This window comes from Protopterus annectens, chromosome 7.part0 (genome assembly GCF_019279795.1).
Source record: "Protopterus annectens isolate FY-2018-M chromosome 7.part0, PAN1.0, whole genome shotgun sequence".
NCBI classification, from domain to species: Eukaryota; Metazoa; Chordata; order Ceratodontiformes; family Protopteridae; genus Protopterus; species Protopterus annectens.
The window spans coordinates 1955648637-1955671088 of record NC_056739.1 but is presented as its reverse complement, the minus strand read 5'-3'; the positions used below and the strand labels follow the sequence as shown (position 1 = coordinate 1955671088).

Below are 22452 nucleotides of genomic sequence, written 5' to 3'. Positions count from 1 at the left end.
AAACATACTTTGCAGTGTGGTTTTGATGCCTTAGAAGCATCTTGCAGGGCTGCTGTCACTGGATCTGTTCTGAGAAGTCATGCTTGGCTGAAGGAACAAATCTTGCCGACCATGTGAAAGCAAAATTACTAGATGCTCCATTAAACCAAGAATGTTTATTTGGCACAAAAGCAGAAGTAGTTCTTAAAAAGATGGAGGAAAAAGCTAAATCTATGCAAACTGTTATATTTCTTACAGGTACAGCCACATAGATTCGGTAGGCATTGGCCTTCAAAAAACTGGTCCTTTCCAGTCCCTCCCAGACCTTGTCAGTCCAAACCCAGGGGCAAAAGACCACAAAGACTACAGTCTCAGGGTATGGACATTTCTGAACAATGGCGTTCTCCCACCTCAAAAACGGAGTAGTAAGCCATCCCCTTATGGAAAAAGTTCACAAGGACTTGTCCTTCATCCTTCACAGTCAGGCCCAAGTGTATGCAAAAAACTGGAAGTGTATTACCCAGGACCAGTGGGTCTTAAACATTGAATCCCAGGGATACAGATTCTATTTCCACTCACTGCCAACCCCAAGCAGATTGCCAGGCCTTCCTCCTCACTAGTGGGCAGAGGCCCAAAAGCCAGTACTTTCCCTTCTCAGTATCAGGGCTATTCAAACTGTTCCCTCAGAGGAAAGGGGACAGGGTTTCTACTCCAGACTGTTCCTGGTGCCCTATCCTGGATCTGTCAATTCTCAACACCTTCCTGGTGGTATCAAAATGCTTACTATCCTAGCCAAGGACTCCTGGCTGGTCACCCTAGACTTAAAAGAAGCTTATCTGCACATCTTATAGGTTCGTAGGTTGGTACTAGGCTATCGGCCTTGGGGCCTATACAAGCTTAGACATAACAATTCCCTGGCTATTTCTTCCCACAATATTTACTTTCCTGGACCCCTGTCTAGCAGGGCGACTGACGTGATCCCTGGGGTGAATTTCCTTTCTCCCATCCAATCGTTAATGTTACTTTTGAAGAGGGCCAAGGAGGTGCTCTGCTTGACATGTAAGGGCAGTCTGTTGCAGAGTCTGGGGAGTCTCTGGGTCAGGAACCTATCCCTCCAGCATGTTTTCTGTATTGTGATGACAAGGTTTAGATCCCTGGAGCATGTGGCTCTGGGGGATTGGGATTTCTTTAAGTGTAGCAAGTCCAACAGCTCTGGGTTTGACATGGCCTTGTATGCTAAGCAGAGATCGCCTCTGAATAGACGATATGCCACAGAGTATAGCTGGAGTTTTTTAAGGTGGTCAGCATAGGGCATCTGCTTTAGGCCTGTGATTCTTTTAGTGAGGTGTTTCTGCGGCCTTTCCAGTTGTTGCCGATGACTTGAGAGGTACATACCAAATGGGGTGTTGTATTCTATAATGAGTCTAATGAGGGATGAGTACAGTGGGACAATGACCTCCTTTTTTTCTAGATAAAAAGCCCTTAGTGATGAGTTGTGCCACATAGAAGGATTTCCTGACTGTTGTGGCGATGTGGTTATTGAAGGTGAGACCACTGTCCTCCTGTGTCCCTAAGTCTCTTATCACACTTTTGATGTTTAGTGTACTGCCACCTATGTGGTAATTCACGGGTACAATTTTTTTCCCAAAGGGGATAACTGTACAATCTGAAGTATTTAACTTCATTTGTCAGCAACCTATGGGTCTTCGGATCCATATCGGATCCGAGCCGGCAGTTTCCAACAGCATAGATCCGAGCTCCAAGCTCCTACCTCTACCCATAATCCCCTGCCACTCCTACCTGACCTCAGATCTAGTTTGCCGCGGTTTCATCCAGCAGCTCGATCCCAGAGTTCCAGGCCTTTGAACAGTTTTCTGTGAGAAATATTTAACCTTTTTTTACTTTTCTTTCTCTAGAGTGATCAGGCCCCTGATACCCCTTTTTGAATATCTTATTTTTTCTCTTTGTGCGTTAGAGAGTGTGCTTGTGTTGGGGCTTAGCATGTGTGTCTTTCCTCCATTATGTCAGAGGCCCCAAAAGCTATTTTTTTCTAAGTGTGCCGAGTGTGGCCATAAGCTATCCCCAGCCGATGGCCACATTCGGTACGTGTTGTGCCTTGGGGTTGAACACCTGTCTTCGGGTTGTTCCATCTGTGCAGCGTTCAACCCCAGGGCACTTAAGGACCGGAGGTCTAAGCTGATTCTGACGGGACTTCTGCCCCCGGACTCGGCCCCGACCTCCGGTCCTCTGGTGGCTCCTGCCGCCGCTACCTCTGCCTCCCTTCCCCTGGCCGGGACTCAACCTCCCACCTTAGGCCAGGAGGATAGGGAGTCCAGGAAAGAGAAGCGGAGGGAGAAGCACCACAAGCAGCGGGCCGAGGCCTCCACGTCGGCCCCGCCGGCTAAGCGGTCTTCTCCCTCCAGGACCTCCGAGTCTTCTCCTTCCCGGCTCCGGTCTCCCTGCTTCTCACCAGGGCCGGAGGAGGAAGAGGAGATCCGACCTCCTTCGCGGTCATCGAGACGGCACTCCTGTCCCGCCTCGGTGGCCTCATCCAGGTCCACTAGAAGCCTGACTGATGCAGACTTTGACCGGATGATGAGAAGATTCCCCTAGGCCCAGCTGCAGATGGGAGTGCTCTTGCCTCCCCCCCCCCTCTGGGGGGAGCTCAACCTCCTTTTTCGCCCCGATCGCTCCTTCTCTGACCCGCTTCCCGGGCTTGGAGTCTTTGGAGCCGGGCAGCATAGGAGCTGGGGGTGTATCGGCGCCGACAGTCCCCTCAAGTTTGTCGGGTCCCTTTTCTACGGATCCGAGCTCTTGGAGCCGAGAACTGAGCTTCAGATCCGAGGGTATCAGTGTGCCTCCGGCTCCGTCTAGGTCGGAGCACACTGGTCCGTCGGATCTGACCGCGTCGGCTCTGGTCCTGATCTGCCCGTCGGATCTGAGGGAGGGTCTGCTCTTGGATCCGAGAGAGAGCAGCTCTCCTTCGGCTTTCGACGTGGTAGAGAGTGTGCTGTCGAGGGATTCCAGGCCCCCTGCTTCGGCTTCAGCTCCACCCTGCACTCCTTCTCAGATGGGCCCGACTTCCATCACCCGGCCCCAGGGACAGCCTGCTGAAACGTCCCAGGTCGTTCCCTTGGAACAGGACGTGGCTGGTGAGGCCTCCTTGGACAACCCCCCCCCCGAGGAGGTTCCTCACAAGCGTAAGTGCAAAAGGAGGCACTTGGACTCCCCTGAGTCCTTAACAGAGGACACAGATTTGGAGGAGGGGGAAGGCTCCCCAAGATCACCCCCCGAGGACGTCTCCTTTGGAGACATTATGGAGATGTTCAGGATCGGGGGGGGTGGTCTGCCCCAAAGCCTACCTTGGACAAATCTGTGTTCCTGGAGGCGTTTGAAGCAGGCCCGTCTACCTCTTGGGTGTCCCCTCCAGCCGACCGCTTGGTAGATCTGATCACTACCAGGGCGTGGAAGGGAACCGGACACTGTGGAGCCAGTCCCAAAATGTCCAGACAAGATCCTTAGTCCCCCCTCCGATAGGCTACATTGGAGCAAGGGAACCCCTGTAAATGCCATGTTGGTGGTGGCGGCCACTAAGAGGGAATTAGCCCAGGAGAGTCCCTCGGTCCATCCCCCGGACAAGGTGTCTCGGTTGATGGACCTCTTGGGGAAGCGGGTTTTTAGTTCAGCTACCTTTTTGGTAAGGTCACTGAACTACATGGCACATGTCATATGACTGCAGTGAGACCTGATCAAAGTGTACGCTGCGTTGCCCCCGGAGTCCATGTCGGCAGAGGACAAACAGTTGTACTTGACCCGAATGGCCACTCGTAGGTCTGTTTCGAACACCTCTATGTGGCTGCTGTCCCATGCCACTGAAGGAGCCGCTAGAGCTAGCGGAGCAGGCGTAATCCTCAGGTGACAGGCCTGGCTCCGCCATTGTGATTTCGCGGAACCCTTTAAGGCGTCTTTCGCTAATGCCCCTTTTGATGGTTCTGCCCTTTTTGGCAAAACCATGCGCGATACCTTGGTCCAGAGCGAGAAGGACGGGAAGACGTTGTCTGCCGTCGGAGTCCGTTTCTCTGCTCCCCAGAGGTCCTTTTCCAAGAACCAAAAGGGACAGAAGAAGATGTCGTTCCGGAAGTCGCAACAGTCCCGTTTCACTCCGGACCCCCAGTCCTTCCGCGGCAGAGGAGGACAGGGTGGATGCCGCCCTAGAGGCAGAGGGGGCCCGAAGAACTTTGGGTACAGAGAACCATTCTCTGACCGGCCCACACAACAGCCCTGAAGGGTTACCTGACTGCTCCACTCTGGAGGCAGTCGGGGGGGGGCACTTCTTGAGGCACCTAGCAGCTTGGGAGTCCATCACGACCGACCGCTGGGTGCTTCGCATCTTATCCAGGGGCTACCAGATTCCATTCTCTCATTTCCCACGCAATCCCAGACACCTCCCAGATGTCCCACCCGAGCAGAGGGAGGCCGCAGCTGCAGAAATCCAGCAGCTGCTAGAAAAAAGAGCCATCCAGCACGTCCCCCCAGACCAGTACGGATCGGGCTTTTACTCCAGGTTCTTCTTGGTGCCAAAAAAGACGGGGGACTTAAGACCGATCCTCGACCTATCCCTCTTGAACCTGTCAGTAACCAAGGAAAAGTTCCGGATGGTCACGCTTCAATCCATTCTCCCCCTCCTGCGGGAGAATGACTGGATGTGCTCTATAGACCTCAAGGATGCGTACTACCACATTTTGATGGACAGATGATCCAGGAGGTTTCTCCGCTTCCGGCTAGGAGCCAGCCATTACCAATTCAGGGTCCTTCCCTTTGGTCTCACCACAGCCCCCCCCAGGGTGTTCACCAAAGTCCTAGCGGTGATAGCGGCCCACCTGCGACTGCAGGGCATTGAGGTTTTCCCATACCTGGACGACTGACTCCTGACCGCCCCCACAAGGCATCTACTCTGTGCAGCCAGGAACTCCTTTCTTCACCTGGCGACCCAGCTGGGGATCACAATCAATAGAGAAATCTTTCCTTACACCAACTCAAACCATAGATTTCATCGGAGCCAGATTGGACACAAACAGGCTTCTAGCCCTCTTGACTCCTGACAGAGTGCGTACCTTAAGACTCCATGTGCGGGCCATCCTTCTACCCCAGGCACCCCCGGCGGAATTGGTCCTGAGGGCTTTGGGTTCGATGGTGGCCACCATCAACCTGTTGCCGATGGCGCGTTTCAACATGAGGGTCCTGCAGTGGACCCTCCAAGTTCAGTGGCCTTTTCTGCAATATCCCCTGTACTACCCCATTCCCCTCAGCAGGGTTTGCAGGAAGGCCCTCTTATGGTGGCTACAATCCCTGGACCTCCAGAGGGGGTGCCCCTTTTCTATGTCCCCTCCCCTAACCACGGTGACCACGGATGCCTCTCGCCTCGGCTGGGGAGGGCATTGTGCGGGCAGGACAGTCCAAGGCACGTGGAACCACACTGAGACCTCTCAAGCTACAGTTTGGATTGTAGTCTTACCCTAGTGTTAGTTACACCTGGATAATTTCAGACATATTGTGTTGGGCAACTAGCCTGGTGGTGTGAATATACTTGGTGAATTTGGACACTCCTCCACCTTTAGTGTTTCGATCCTGGTTTGGTGGCTGAAAAGTGTGGTAAGAGTTGTAGCCTGGTATTGCAGGGGTGCTCTCTGGAGCCTTGAACCAGGTCTCAGTTACTGCACAGATATAGATGTTCTCCATTTTTAGGAGTGCCTCGAGAGCGTGCATTTTGAAGCTTAGACTTCTAGCATTGAGTAGCTTTACCTTCAGATTTTGCATGCATGTACCTGTTATGGTGGTGTTTTTTTCCTTTGAACTTTGCCTAAAAAAGGCACTATAGGGGTGGCAAGTGCCTTAGCCAGTAACCTGAATCCCAGGGCTGACAGGTGCAGACCATCTCTGGCAAAGCTTGGTGGTCTGTCGATTATGTTGTCCCAGGCAGACAGATACTGGATCCCCTTTGAATGACACCAGAAGCTTAGCCAATTTTTGAAGTCAGTCATTTTGTCCTTATATTGTGGTATAATTGTGGGCGAAGGCAGGATGCTACTCAGGGCTACGGTCATGCCTGCCTAGGCCACATGAGCAGAGAGCTCTTCCATGTCTCAATCCACTTAGTCCAGGGAGGTACGTCCCAAGTCATTCATTCCAACATGGACAATGACAGAGTCATATTTGTACTTGTTGTGGAGTGACTTGAGTGCATGTGTTATGTGGCGGATCCTGGCACCTGACAGGCAGCTGACTGTAATTTTCTCCTTGTTCAGCCTGGTGAGTGGGACATCAGTGTGCCTGACTATAGAGTCACCTATGACTAAAGTGTTAGGTATGTTATCTTGCCTTAGGGGCTGTTGCTGGATGGCAACACTGGTGTTGTGAGCTATGTGATCCTTGGGTTGTGATTGGTGTTTGTGTTTCAGCTTCGGAGGTCCTTGTTGTTTGGGCAGGTTACAGTTAAAGGGCCTCCGCATATGTGGATTTAGTGTTGCTATCAGTGGGTGGTGTGAGTTTAGAAGAGCTATGTGTTGCTTGAGGTGTAGTGTGGGTGTTAACCTTCTCCTCTTGACTGTCTAGCACAATCTTGGGTGGAGAGAGCTTTGCTTCCAGTTTGGCTATGTAAGTGCATCTCTCACAGTTTGTAATGTTGGGTGGTAGGAGGAGGGGTTGTCTGTGTACATGAGGCAATTGCTGCATTGCCCCAGTATGCCCAGATTCACCAGATGGACAGGAGAAATCACCAGAAGCTGACCCTTGGACATGCCTGGTTTGGTGCTTTTTTTTGAAAAGTACATGAGCTGTTTTCCCTTCCCTCAGCAAGGTACTTTGGAATTATAGGCTGTTTAGTGCCTATGATTAATTTTTCCATATTAATAAGGAGAGTTGAGTGTTTGTATCAGTTTAAGGCTTCCTAGTGCTTTCCAGCAGGTATTAGAGTAAGTGCTAGTCACAGGGATGTTTAAAGGTAAGATGAAAAAAAAAAAAAAAGGCTTATCCTAAACACTGAAGTGTGCACTAGAGAAGTTAGATGTGAAAGTAGGTAACTTAAGATCTGAAGTAGGAACTTCATTTGTCAGCAACCTTTGGGATACAGATCCGATCTCGGATCCGAGTCGGCAACTTTTACCACAGCATAGATCCGAGCTCCTAGCTCCTCCCTTTACCCATAATCCCCTGCCAACCCTAACTGACCTCAGATCTAGTTTGCCGCGCTTCAAGCCTACAAGCTGGATTTCGAACTCCTGGTAGTTCAGGGAATTTGTGAGAGAAAAACTTGATTTTTTTTTGTACCTTCTCTTGTGTGATTGTGTAAGATTGTTTAGGTTCCCTCTTATATATCTTTTTGTAAAATTTTTTCCTCCCTACCCTCAATGGTTCGTAGTGTGTGTTTGTGGTGTGTGTAGGGGCCTAGTGAGTGTGTTTATCTTTTCAACATGTCGGAGGCCCCTAAAGCCATCTTTTCAAAATGCACCGAGTGTGGCCATAAGCTTTCACCGGTGGATGGCCACACCCGGTGCGTTAGGTGCCTTGGGGTTGAACACCTTTCTTCGGGATGCACGATTTGTGCAGCGTTCAACCCCAGGGCACTTAAGGACCGGAGGTCAAAGCTAATCCTGGCGGGCCTTTTGCCCCCGGACTCGGCTCCAGCCTCCAGTTCTTCGGTGGCCGCTACCCAGCCCTCGGTGGTAGCCACCCCTGCCTCCCTCCCTCCGGTCGGGACTCAACCTCCTGTTTTGGCTCCGGAGGAGAGGGAGGCCGGAAAAACCAAAAGGAAGGAGAAGCTCCATAAGCGGCGGGCCGAGGACTCTTCCTCGGCCCCGCCCGCCAAGCGGGCTTCTCCATCCAGGGTTTCTGGATCACCACCTCCTCGGCTCCGGTCCCCTTGTTTTTCACCGGGACCTGGGGAGGAGGCGACCCGGTCCCCGTCGAGGTCATCGAGGCGTCACTCTAGGTCTGCCTCGGTGGCCTCGTCGAGGTCCACCTTCAGTATGTCAGATGCAGATGCAGACATGAACCGGATGATGAGGAGGTTCATCCAGGCCCAGCTGCAGATGGGAGTGCTCTTGTCCCCCCCCCCCTCTGGGGGGGAGCTCGACCCCATTTTTTGCTCCAATTGCTCCTTCTCCATCCCGCTTCCCAGGTTCGGAGCATTCAGAGCCGAGCCGCGTCTGATTCAGGGGTGTGTCGGAGCCGGCAGTACTAGTTACTTCGGCTCCGACTGGTCTCTCGAGTTTGTTGGATCCGACCTCTTGGAGCCGTGGGCTGAGCTTTGGATCCGAGGGACTTTGTGTGACTTCGGCTCAGTCCCGGTCGGAGCACACGGGTCCTTCAGATCCGAGGGTCTCGGCCCCGGATCCGGTCCCCGCTTCGGATCCGAGTGGGAGCCGACTCTTGGAGCCTACCGAAAGTAGCTCCCCCTCGGCTTTCACAGTGGTGGAGAGGGCACTGTTGAGTGCATCCGGACCTTCGGTCTTGGCTTCGGCTCCTCCCTGCACTCCCTCTCAGCTGGTCCGGGCTCCCATCACCCGGCCTTCGGGACAACCTGCTTCAGTGTCTCTGGGTGTTCCTTTGGAGCGTGGTATTGCTGACGAGTCCTCCTTGGACAGGCCCCCTGAGGAGGTCCCTCACAAAGCCAAGTGTAAGAAGAGGCACATGGACTTCCCTGAGTCCCTTACCGAAGATACTGACTTAGATGAAGGGGAAGGCTCCCCAAGGTCACCCCCCGAGGATGTCTCCTTTGGAGAAGTCATGGAAATGCTCAGGATTAGGGGAGGGTGGTCTGACCCCAAGGCTTCCTCCGATGAGTCCGTATTCCTAGAGGCGTTCGAAGCAGAGCCATCTACCTCTTGGGTGTCCCCTCCCCCCGACCCCCTGGTGGACCTTATTTCCACCAGGGCTTGGAAGGAGCCGGACACTGTAGAGCCAGTCCTCAAGCGCCCGGATAGGATCCTGAGTCCCCCTGCTGAAAGAACCCACTGGAGCAGAGGTCCCCCCGTGGATGCCATGTTGGTGGCGGCGGCCACCAAGAGAGAGCTGGCTCAGGAGAGCTCTGCGGTCCATCCGCCGAGTAAGGACTCTCGAACGATGGACCGCCTGGGGAAGCGGGTCTTTAGTTCAGCAACCTTCTCCATGAGAGCGCTGAACTATATGGCACACGTCATCCGGATGCAGCGGGATCTAATAAAAGAATACGCTGCATCCCTCCCGGAGTCCATGTCGGAAGGAGACAAGCAACTGTACTCCTCCCGAATGTCTACTCTGCGTTCAGTTTCCAACACCTCTATGCGGCTGTTGTCACACGCCACTGAAGGAGCCGCTAGAGCTGGCGGAGCCGGCCTGGTAATCAGGCGTCAGGCCTGGCTCCGACACTGTGACTTCTCGGAACCCTTTAAGGCATCATTCGCGAATGCCCCCTTTGATTGTTCTGCACTTTTTGGCAAAACCGTTCGCGACACTTTAGTCCAGAGTGAGAAAGATGGGAAGACGTTGTCTTCCGTCTGAGTCCGCTTTTCTGCTCCCCAGAGGTCCTTTTCTAAGAACCAAAAGGGTCAGAAGAAGATGTGGTTCCGAAAATTGCATCAGTCCCAGTCTGCTCCGGACAACCAGTCCTCTCATGGCAGAGGAGGACAGGGAGGACGCCGCCCAAGAGGCAGAGGGGGTCCCAGAAACTTTGGGTCCAGAGAACCCTTCTCTGAGAGGCCCACGCAGAACCTCTGAGGGGTTGCCCGGCTGCTCCACTCTGGAGGCAGTCGGTGGGGGCGTCTTTCGAAGCACCTAGCAATGTGGGAGTCCATAACAGCAGATCGCTGGGTGCTTCGCATCATATCCAGAGGTTACCAAATTCCTTTTATTGTAACCCCCAAAACCAAAAGCCTCCCCGACGTACCACCCAATCAAAGGGAGGCAGCTGCTACAGAAATTCAGCAGCTTTTGCAAAAAAGAGCCATTGAACCCGTCCCCCCAGATCAGTCTGGATCGGGGTTTTACTCCCGGTTCTTTCTGGTGACAAAAAAGACGGGGGACTTGAGATCCATTCTCGATCTCTCTCTCTCCTGAACCTGGCAGTACCCAAAGAAAAGGTTTGAATGGTCACCTTACAATCTATTCTCCCCCTATTATGGGAGAACAATTGGATGTGCTCGATAGACCTCAAGGATGCGTACTACCACATCCTAGTGGACAGACGCTCCAGGAGGTTCCTCCGCTTCCGGCTGGGAGCCAGTCACTTTCAGTTCAGGGCCCTTCCCTTCGGTCTCACCTCAGCCCCCAGGGTGTTCACCAAAGTCTTGGCGGTCATAGCGGCCCACCTGAGGCTTCAGGGAATTCAGGTCTTTCCGTACCTGGACAATTGGCTCCTCATCGCCCCAACAAGGCATCTGCTCTGTTCAGGCAGGGATTATTTCCTCAACCTTGCTCCACGTCTAGGGTTGACTATCAACATGACCAAATCCTCTCTAGTCCCTACACATGTAATAGATTTCATAGGGGCGAGATTGGATTCCAGGATAATGCTTGCCTTCCTGACTCCCGATCGGCTTCAGAACCTGAGGTTGCATGTCCAGGCCATTCTCATACTTCCTGCTCCACCTGCGGAATTGATCCTGAGGGCTCTAGGGTCCATGGCGGCAGCTATTCCTCTACTGCCCCTAGCCCGCCTAAATATGAGGGTCCTGCAGTGGACCCTCCAAGTACAGTGGTCCCTGTCTCGCAACCCCCTGTCCCATCCTATTCCCCTAAGCAGGGCTTGCAGAGGGTCGCTCATGTGGTGGCTCCGGTCCCCGACTCTCCACACGGGACAACCATTTTCGATGCCTTCCCCCGTCGCCACAGTGACCACGGATGCCTCTCGCCTGGGGTGGGGTGGGGCACTATTCAGGCAGAACGGTCCAAGGCACGTGGAACGACACAGAGACCTCTTTGCATATCAATGTCCTAGAGATGAGGGCGGTGCTTTTGACGTTGCAGGCACTTCACAGCTTTCTCCCGATTGAGACGATTGCAGTACAAACGGACAACATGTCAGTTGTCTGGTACATCAACAAACAGGGGGGAACCAGGTCTTATCCTCTTTGTCGCGAGGCCATGAGAGTGTGGGAATGGGCGATTTCCACCAACCGCTTTCTTATTGCAATGCACATTCCAGGATGGTCCAACATCCTAGCAGACAGGCTCAGTCATTCGATTCTGACTCTGTACGAATGGTCTCTCAATCCTCTAGTAGCGAAACAAATATTTGCCCAATGGGGGCAACCCTGTTGCGATCTTTTTGCCTCTCCTTCAAATACCAAATGCAACAGTTACTTCGCTCTATTCCCCCCTCAGGGGGAGTCCCCGAGAGACTCTCTAATACATGCTTGGCCTCTCCGTCTCCTTTAGCCTTACCCTCCTTTGCCCCTGATGTTGAAACTGTTACAGAAAGCCAGTCAGCTGGGGAGCAAAATGATCCTCATTGCCCCATTCTGGCCTCGTCAAACATGGTTCCCGTACCTGTGGTCTCACCTAATTCATCCACCATGGATTCTGGATCCACTCCCGGATCTCATTACCCACCCTCTGGGTCTTCCGGCCTCCAACCTGGTCAACCTCAAGCTGACTGCTTGGTTGCTCCAGTTCCACTCCTGTTTAGGACTCCCGGAATCTCCTAACCAGTCAAAGCCATCCTAGTAGCAGCATATAAACCTTCCACCAGAAGTGTCTACCGAAGCAAGTGGAAACGTTTCTCCATCTGGGCGGAGCACCATCAACTTGGATCCTTTCATGGCGCCTCTCATGTCGGTTTTGGATTTCTTAACTACCCTTTTTCATCAAGGGGCTAGCTGCTCTACAGTCAAGGTACAACTGGCAGCGATTTCGCATTATCATGTAGGGCATGAATCGGGCCCTCTAATTACTTCCAAGCTTTGTAAAGCTTTCCTCAAGGGTATTTTCCTTCTCAGACCTCCGGTCAGGGAGGTAGTACCCCCATGGGATTTGTCTTTGGTTCTCCAAGCCTTGACTAGCCCCCCTTTCAAGCCGGCGGCCACGGTTAATCTTAAATATCTCTCTTGGAAGACGGCATTCTTAGTGGCCATTACTTCAGCTAAAAGGGTCTCTGAACTTCAGGCTCTATGTGTTAAACCGCCGTATTTATCCTTCCATCCAGATAGAGTTTACCTCAGGATTAATCCGTCCTTTCTGCCTAAGGTGTCTTCGGAAGCTAATATTAATCAATCTATTAATCTTCCCGTGTTCTTTCCCCATTACCAGAACAAAGGAGAGTACAAACTGCATTCCTTGGATGTGCACAGACGGTTACGTTTTTATATTCATCGAACTGCTGGTCATAGGCAATCTGACCAGTTGTTTGTCTCCTTTGCCAAAACAAGTTTAGGCAAGTCAATTTCTAAAGTTACACTGTCACGGTGGATAGCTAGTTGTATCCTCTTGGCGTATCAGAGTTCGGGAAGGCCTGCACCTCAGGGAGTCCGAGCTCATTCTACTGGGGCCGTTGCTACTTCGGCGGCTTTTAAATCTAGGGTTCCCTTAGATGATATTTGTTCCACAGCCACTTGGGCCTCATCTCATACCTTTATCAGCCATTACAAACTGGATGTTGTCTCCAGAGGTAGGGCATCCTTTGGCTCTGCAGTGCTCCGGAATGTTCTTCCATAAAGGCCACCCAGGATTCAGGTAGCTGGGGACTCTGTCCCAAAGGTTGCTGACAAATGAAGTTCCTACTTCAGATTAAGAAGTTATGTACTCACCGTAACGTTCCATCTGAGTAGGTATCTTCATTTGTCTGCAACCATCCCCCCCTCCTTCCCCCTGACCTATAGGATCTGTCTTGGATAAGCCCCTTCCGGGGCACAATAACAATGCTTATATCGGGCAAACTTGATCTGAGGTCAGTTAGGGTTGGCAGGGGATTATGGGTAAAGGGAGGAGCTAGGAGCTCGGATCTATGCTGTGGTAAAAGTTGCCGGCTCGGATCCGAGATCGGATCCGTATCCCAAAGGTTGCAGACAAATGAAGATACCTACTCAGATGGAACGTTATGGTGAGTACATAACTTCTTATTTCACCTGTCTAAAAAGTTAGTTTTAGCGGAGAGTCACTATTTTTAAAACAGCAAAATAGATTGAAAGGAGGTGATAACTTTTGTATTCTGGTACTATGGAATACAGTCAGATGGCCAATAAATTTAAATAGTTGAAGGGGAGTGATTTCACAAAATGATAATTTTGGGCTTACTCACACAAGCCAGTGAAAGCGGAGAGGAAATGAGATATATGGTCAAATTTACATAAGAGGCAGGCAACTAGAAAGACAGTGGTATTTAAGAAAAGAATAGTAACAGGGTAGGAAAAAAATTCTGCCTGACTCACAAGAGACAGAGCTGTGGTCTCTTTTGAAGTTTTAATATGCAGTTAAAAGTAGAATACAAGTGACACAAGGTAAAGAAAACAAATCACAGTATTCAAAGTATAAAAAGGCAATAAACTAATACAAAATACAACAAATAAAAAGCAAACTAACCTTTCCTTCACAGCAAAGTGTAGCAGAGTCTGGGTGAGCCTTTCTAATAAAGCACTGAAATGTTTTATTTTACCCCTTAAATAGAAGGTTTAGTTCCTAGCTCCGCCCCCTCAGTTCACAAATGATTAATCTTAAGTGACTTTTTCTATCTTATGTACGAGTCCTTAATTGATCAGTTCTAATTTCTGCTTGACTCACAAGAGACAGAGCTGTGGTCTCTTTTGAAGTTTTAATATTTAGTTAAAAGCAGAATACAAGTGAAACACAAGGTAAAGAAAACAAATCACAGTATTCAAAATATAAAAAGGCAATAAACTAATGCAAAATACAACAAATAAAAAGCAAACTAACCTTTCCTTCACAGCAAAGTGTAGCAGAGTCTGGGTGAGCCTTTCTAATAAAGCTCTGAAATATTTTATGTTACCCTTAAATAGAAGGTTTAGTTCCTAGCTCCACCCCCTCAACTCACAAATGATTAACCTTAAGTGACCTCCTTTATGTATGAGTCCCTAATTGATCAGGTCTAATTTCTGCCTGACTCACAAGAGACAGAGCTGTGGTTTCTTTTGAAGTTTTGCAGGAAATATCTACATTTCAGGGCAGGCTCTATGCACTATTAGTTCTCTGCACTTCCCTTTGGCTTATCTACTGCACCCAGGGTATTCACCAAGTGTCTGGCCCCAGTCATTGCATACTGCAGGCAGAGAAATATTCAAATTTACCCATATTTGGATGATTGCCTGATTTCAGGCGGAGAGTCAGGAATTGCTACTTCAGCACCTGACATTTGTAAAGAGACTCCTAACTTCTCTGTTGTATACCATCAACGAAAATAAATCTCAGCTGGTACCCAGCTAAAAGATTGTATTCCTCGGAGCAAGTTTGAACACAACTTCCCAGATGGCATTCCTCACTCCAGAAAAGCAGGTTTATTTGACAAATTATTTCAAACTACTGGCCACGCAAACCCAGCTATCTGCGAGAAAAATACTGCAAGCCCTAGGGTTCATGGCCTCATGCATTCTCCTAATTCCATATGCAAGACTGCATATGAGGAAACTTCAGTGGTACTTAAAAAGTCTCTGGTGTCAACATTCTCAGGACCTGGAAACAGTGATTCCTATCATTCCTTGCCTAAGGACAGAGTTCCTTTGGTGGGCAGAGGCTTGCAACCACAAAAAGGGACTCCCTTTCACTCAAACCCCTGCCGCCCAAACCCTGACAATAGACTCATCAGACTATGCATGAGGTGCTCACATGGCAGGCAATTGCATTCAAGGCAAATGGAGCCCAGGACAAATTCACTTGCATATCAATCAAAAAGAAATATTAGCTGTACAGAATGCACTGACAACATTCAAATAGCTTATCCTTCCAGGACAACTCTTGATAAAGACAGACAGCACCACAGTTATGTGGTACATAAACAAGCAGGTGGGAACTCATTCCTACCCACTCTGCAGGTTAGCCATGGCTCTGTGGAGCACAGCCTTGAGCAGTTAAGGGCACCTGCAAGCTCAATTCCTGCCAGGCAAACAAAATTCACTGGCAGACGACTTAAGCAGAAATCTTATGGACCCACACAAGTGGAAACCGGAACCCAACTCATTCAAACTTCTAATCCACAGGAGGGGGACACCAGAGGTGGACCTCTTTGCTTCCCCCCAAAACCATCAATTGAGTAAATTTTGCACCAGAACTCCCCACAGCCAAGCATGGAAAGTGGATGCCCTATGCTTTACATGGGAAAACCTCTCAATCTATGCCTTACAAAGCCGTGCCCATCTTACCTCAAATCCTAGATTATCGAGCAGAGTTGTTCCACAAAGGCCTATCCTTCTCAAAAATTAAGATTCATGCCTCTGCCATCTCAGCTCGTTACAATACTGAGCCACCCCTCTTCTTTCACCCTCTGATCAAACAGTTCCTGAGATGAGCTAACAATTTAAGACCCTCAAGGAGAGCTCCCACTCCTGCCTGGGACCTTAACTTTGTACTGGAGAAGCTCATGCTTCCCCCTTTTGAGTCTGCTGCTACAGCAGATTTAAAATTCCTCTCTTGGAAGACAGCCTTACTTCTAGCCATCACTTCAGCAAGAAGCGTGTCTGAGTTACAGGCCCTTATGGCTGTGGAACCCTTCATTATCTTCCATGTGGACATGGTTTCCCTTAGGACTAACCCATCATTTATGCCCAAGGTGGTATCCAGTGTGGCTTTAAACCAATCTATACTTTTACCAACCTTTTTTCCTAATCCTCAGAATAATGGGGAAAGGATCCTGCACTCCTTGGACGTGCACATACAGCTCAGGTTCCACCTTGACAGGACTAAACCTTTCAGAAGATCTACCAGCTGCTAGTTAGCTTTGCTATAGGGGCAGAGGGCAAGGCCATTTCAAAGCAAACCATGTCCAAATGGATAGCACACTGCATCCGTTTCTGTTACAAGCAATATGGAAAACCTACTCCACAAGGGATCAAAACTCATTCCACTAGGGCTACCTCAACCTCTACAGCATTTCTCAGGGGAGTCTCTACCAGGGACATCCTGGAAGCTGTAATCTGGAGTTCTGTACACATCTTCACCAAGCATTACCACTTAGCTATCTTTTCTAAATCTAGAGCTGGATTTGCCACAGCAGTCTTACAAGGCCTTCTAGCCAGCCCTAATACTTCTTGACTGCCTCCACCCTTTCTCAGCTTTGGGAATCAACCCAAGCGTGATGACTGCAACAGTGAAACATGAAGAACATAGTACAGTTGTGTACACTTACCATAAATAGGTTCATGGGTAAGTACTAGGCTATCTGCACAAGGACATTTATAAGCCTACCCAGAATGTGTTGGCTTTCGCCAGCCCCTTAGATTAGTTTCTTGTGCCTCTGTCCAGCAGAGCCTTTAGTTCCCTGCGCCACTGTCCAGCAGAGTCTTTAGTTCCCTGCGCCACAGTCCAGCAGAGCCATCCCCGGGGTAACTTTTCGGTTTCCCATCCACCCATCAAGGTTTCTCTTGAAGAGTGTTAGTGAGGGGCTCTGCCTGATGTATATTGGAATCCTGTTCCAAAGCATGGGGAATCTCTGGGATAGGAATCTATCCCTCCAGCATGTCCTATATATCATTGTGGTGAGGTTTATATCTCTAGAGCTTGTGGCTCTCCGGGATTTTTTTTTTTTTAGGTGGAGCATGTCCATCAATTCTGGGTTGGACATGGCCTTGTATGTCAGGCAGAGATCACCTCTGAGTAAGCGGTATGCAACCGAGTACAGCTGGAGTTTCTTGAGTCAGGCTGCATAGGGCATCTGTTTGAGGCCAGTAATCCTCTTGGTGAGGTACTTTTGTGGTCTTTCCAGCTGTTGCAGGTGTCTTGTAAGGTACATCCCAAATGGGGTGTTGTATTCTATGATTAATGTAGATTTTCGAGTGTATTCACTGTTGCAGTCCTGGTTACCCTCCCTCCAACCCCCTGACTTTTCTATACTTTCTACCTATCCTCTTTTTTTGGCCATATCTTATGGCAATGGTATTTACTTTTTACTGGAGGTGTTTCACACCATGTAATTGCTTCCAATTTTGGTGGCTCCTGACATCTGGGGCAAGAAAAACTGATGTAATGGTGTCGGCTGCATGTTTTATACTCCTGACGACCTAAGTCATGGAAGAGGCGACCTCATCTGATACAGAAATCCCAAGACTCTGGTATTCGGGCCGACTGAGGGTTACCTGCAGGCAGATGACCCAATGTGATGACTGCAACAGTGAATACACTCCAACATCTACATTTATGGTAAGTGTACACAACTGTACTTTCTTTCCCTATCATCGGCTGTTGTAGTTCAGTTGAGCAAGTATATATTCCTTTTTATTTGTTCAATAATTTTGCGTTGGTTTATCATTCTCATGGCACAACAGGGTAGCACACTTGCCTTTATCAGTGGGAGGTCAGTATCTGTAAGTTGCATTCACATACCAGGCGCTTGTATTCATTTCTCAGTACTGACAGTGTAATGCAGCATGAGGGTAGTGCTGCAGTCCTGTGATGCTTTCCCTCAAATGAGATGTTGAAGCACTGTCCCATCAGCCTGATGGTCACTGGTCAGGTAGTTGTAAAGACTAAACTGTTTACGCATTATTTAAATGTGTTAACATAGTTTACTTGTTTGTTTTTTGTGTCGTTATCTTCCGATTATTTTTTAAACCTCCCTTCCACCTATCCTTTGTGCCAGACTAAGTAGTAGTAGTAGTCCATTTATTTAAACATCTAATAAGGGCAGTGTATGCATTTATGGTGGTAATTTACAATGTTTACAGAATTGTCATCTCTCCGCTCCAGTCCTTTTGTATTTTTTTTTTTTAATGCCAGGATGTGGACTTTTATTATATTCCTAACATTGTCATCTCAGGAGTTTAGCCTCATGCTCTCTGTTGGCATGAAAGTTGTGAAGGGCTTGGCACCCAAACATGAGTTATAGTCAGGTCACCACATGCTGACTAACTGTATGGTCAAGTGGAAGGTGCCCTGAAAGCTTTGGAAGCAGGTCATCTCTTCTATTCTTGGCAGTATACAAGTCATATAGTGTAAGCTACTGCAGCAATGATCATTTGAACATCTACTGTTATGGGAAATTTATATATACAGCTGTACTTTCCTAGATGTAAAGTCTTACTTTGTCTCTTTCTCTGCAGAAATCTCTGGATTTTTGTTTCTAAATTCACAGAGTTTGATGCCAAAAAGTTGCACAAACTTTATAAGATGGCACATAAGAAACGATCCCAAGTTGAAGAGGTAAGTTGTTAGTGCTTCTGTGTCAGTTCTTCTGAGTTAAATGCATTTAACATGTCTTTTCATTCAGTTGTAGCTAATCGTTTAGCAAGCAATTGTTTTGCATAATACAGTGGTGTGTTTGGTTTAGTACAGTACAGGTTTGTTGGTAGGGCCGTAATAAAGTTTTCACACTAAAGAATATTTTCTGTGGTTAAGGTTTTAACTTTAGGTTCTGTCCATTAAAGAAGGCTTTCATAATTCTAATACCACCACCAAAGCCTGACATCTGTTTTGACAGCAGATCTAACTAGTGCCAAAGTTGAGAGTTCAGTGTAACTGCTGGCAAGCTGAAATGTCAGGAGGCCCACTGCATTTGACTTCCTCTTTGTTCCCATTGCAGTATTTCATGCAATGTTTTGGTGCTGTTCTAGCCCACACCAGCATTCCTGTACATTGGATTATTGACTCTAACTGTCCCCTCTCTTGTCATTCCACCTGCACTGTTGTGATCTCTCAGTTGTTATCTTAGAAAAGTGCTAATGCACACTTTTGAAAGAAAAAGAGCTGGTATAAGTTGCCAAATGTTACCATTGGATGACATCCTAAATGTAGTCACTCTTCATTTCCATTGTGGCTATTTACTGAACATCTGTGCCACAATAATTTAGGAGCCTATCATGTCAGCTAGTGTCACTCTGATGTAGAGTTTAGCAGACATCTCTCAGAACCAGAAGTGTGCTAGGAAATGTTTAGAATCATTTGTCCAAGGACAGCTGGCATAATAGATAGGCATGCAGCATAGGAAATGGATTGTTAGCCTTTCCTTCTTCACTGAGCATATGGCTGCAGTTAAGATAGCTTACCTTGATTTTTGTGTACACATAATGCATACTGATGAGGTTCTGTGGAGGACTGCTTTCAGTTTTGGAATCAAACCTTAGCCAAATGTAACTGTTTCTCTCCTCACATTTTCATTTCAGGTGAATATATATTTATTTCATGTGTTTTTATTTTAGTTAAAATGCCTAATCCTAGTCATTCGCACATAAGACTAATAAGTAATTAAATGTAAATTGCACTGTCCATTAAATCAGTTAGTGCAGCAACAGTTTTAAAATTAAAAATTAAGTAAAATTATCTAAGATTGGTTCAAGAATTGGAGCATAAGTCACGTTTGGATGGGGTGGGATCTTAGTCTGGCCTTGTAGGATTCTCTCCGACTCGTATCTGATAAACATATCCTACATCAGCCCATTACTGACAATTGTTTGTCCTCAAAACTGTAGTTCCTGCTGGAGCAGTATTTGTATTGCTGGTCTTCTTTCCAAAGATTTTGAATAATTCACTTTTGGTTCTGAATCCATTTACCATAGTTCAGACATTTCCCAGAACTTAGGCCCAGAGATAGCTATCCTGTTGACAATTTCTCATCTTGTGGCCCAGGCATCTCCCCAGCATACACCTCTGTGCCATTGGTTTAAATTTTACATTTTATTATCTTCTTTGTTCCATACTGGAGTTTTACAGATACTCAAACTCTGAACACCAAGGCTTGAGTCACAGTTAAATCCTAATGGATAGTAATGCGTTTTTCGGCTTATCCCGGTTAGGGCTCGCCACAGCGGAACTCCAGTCCGCTAATGATTGGTAGTGGATTTTTACGTACCGGGTTACCGGCCCTGACGCACAACCTTCAACGAAGGAATGCCCATTCACGTATGCCTCCACACAGAAGACGCTCTAACTGAGAATCGAACGGGACAACGTCTTGCTATGAGGCGACAACGCTACCGCAGCACCACCACCGCAGTTCTTAGTTAAATCCTAATGTGTAACAAATGAAATTCCAGTAAGTAATGAACAAAACAACTAAATGGTGAAAATATCATAAAGGATGTGGGGAAGATACTGAACATTTTAGCAGAGAGTCTCAGAAGGCATATAAATTTTCAAGGGAGCATCATAGGCCAACAGAAGACATAGGAAGAGCTAAAAGGAGAGACTAAGGCATGCATAAGAAGATTGGAAAAAGCATCTAACATTCTGCGTAGAGATAATGAAACTATAGGATGAAGTAGCAAATCTAAAAGACAACACTGGACAACCAAGAGAACAGATCTCACAGGTTGGAACATTTTCCTTCTTCCTTTTCCCCTCCCCAGTTTTCTCTGTCAGAATTTTGGTCTGGCACTTTACAGTAGAACCACAAACCTTAGATCTCTCCCTCTAAATATTTCATAATTCTGTTTATTATCATCCGTCCTTGCTCAGAACTTGTGGCAATTACTCCCTATCCACCTGAAAGATTAGTAATTCCCACCTTGTTTTTTTCAAAATAAATGTAAATTATTTGTTGCAAACTCCTAAGGCAGGTGCAGGGTAATATTTCTCATAAACATTTCTTGCTGCTTTTACCTTTTTATACTCTGTGGCACATCCTGGACAGGTGAAGTATTATTAATAGCATATGTCTTGTACTGAAAATTTTCTTCATAGTGTACATATATGGTTAGTTTATCTGTTTTACAGTTGATACTTAAAGGACAAATACGGGAAAATAATTAAAACATATATATTTTTAACTTTTTTTTGTTTAGCTCATTGCAAACCTCTAAATATTTCATCATTTCATAATTCTGATTATGATGATCTGTCCTTGCTCAGAACTCTAGCAATTACATAAGAGGAAATCAGCTCCCAGTACTTAAATTAATAAGCACTAGCCAGGCATGTCAAAGGGGTCAGCTCCTGGTGTTTTCTCCTGTCCACCTGATGAACCTGGGCATCTTGGGGCAATGTAGCAATTGCCACATGTACACTGACAACCCTCTCCTCCTACCGTCCAACACTACAACCTGTAAGAGATGCACTTGTATAGCCAAACTGGAAGTCATGCTCTCTCAATCCAAGACTGGACTACACAGTCAAGAGGAGAAGGTTAACACCACACCGCACTCAACACATAGTCCATCAAAACCTGGACCTCCCAAACCCACACATAGTAATACAAAACACACACCTACATTTGCGGAGTTTCTCAATAAAACTCTGCTCAAACAGCAGAGACCTTCAAAGTTGAAACTCAAGCAACCACCCCCCCCAACACTACCCGAATGACACATAGCCCACAAAATCAGTGTGCCACTCAACCTCAGCCCATAAGGCAAAACAACGTACCTAGCACACTGGTCATTGGTGACTCTGTAGTCAGCCACACTGATGTCCCCCTCACCAGGCTGAGCCAGGAGAAAGTCACTGTCAGCTGCCTGTTGGATGCCAGGATCCGCCATATAGTGCATGCACTCAGGTCACTCCATAAGTACAAGTATGACTCCATCATTTTCCATGTTGGAGTTAATTACCTGAAACGTACCTCCCTGGACTACATGAAAAGAGACATGGAGGAGCTCTCTGACTATATGGCCCAGATAGGTATGACACTAGCCTTGAGTAACATCCTGCCATCACCCAGAATGATGCCACAGTGCAAGGGCAAAATGATTGACTTCAACAATTAACTAAGATTCTGGTGTCATTCCAAGGGGATCCAGTATCTGTCTGCCTGGGATGACATGATCGACAGGCCACAATGCTTTGCCAGAGATTGCCTGCACTTGTCACCGCTGGCATTCCGGATACTGGCTAAGGCTCTTGCTGCCCCTATAGTGCCTTTTTTAGGCAAGGCTCAAACATCAAACGCACCACCATAGTAGACATAAACAAACGAAATCTAAGGGTAATGCTACTCAATGCTAGAAATCTAAACATCAGAATGCACACACTTGAGACTGTCCTTAAGATGGAGAACATCAACATCTGTGCAGTGACAGAGACCTGGTTTAAGGCTCCAGAGAGCACCCCTGCATTGCCAGGCTACAATTCTTACCACACATTTCGGCCACCCAACCCAGATCGAAATAGTAAAGGAGGAGGCGTGTCCATATTCATAAAGGATATCCACACCTCCAAGCTAGTTGCCCAACATAATGCTGCCAAAATTGTCCAAGTACAATCAACACTGGGCAAGACTGCATTTCAGGTTGTAGCGTGTTACAGATCCTCTGCCATGGCAGAGGACGTCCCTCCATGTTTCACAATATGCTGGATAATGTTAAGATGCAGCCCAATACCCTAATTTTGGGAGATTTCAACTACCCCCCC

The 22452-nt window shown here is 48.0% G+C and overlaps 1 protein-coding gene across 3 annotated transcripts in view; it reads left to right on the top strand.

Moving 5' to 3' along the window:
• Window positions 1-18340, top strand: part of CHD2 (chromodomain helicase DNA binding protein 2) — a 3702317-nt gene extending 3683977 nt beyond the window's left edge. For all 3 annotated transcript variants that reach the window (XM_044078379.1, XM_044078380.1, XM_044078378.1), the window contains one exon: window positions 18213-18340. In XM_044078379.1, coding sequence (XP_043934314.1) covers window positions 18213-18324 — 112 coding nt within the window. In that variant the 3' untranslated portion in view covers window positions 18325-18340. The remainder of the gene's footprint in view (window positions 1-18212) is intronic.
• The last annotated feature ends 4112 nt before the right edge of the window (window positions 18341-22452 follow it).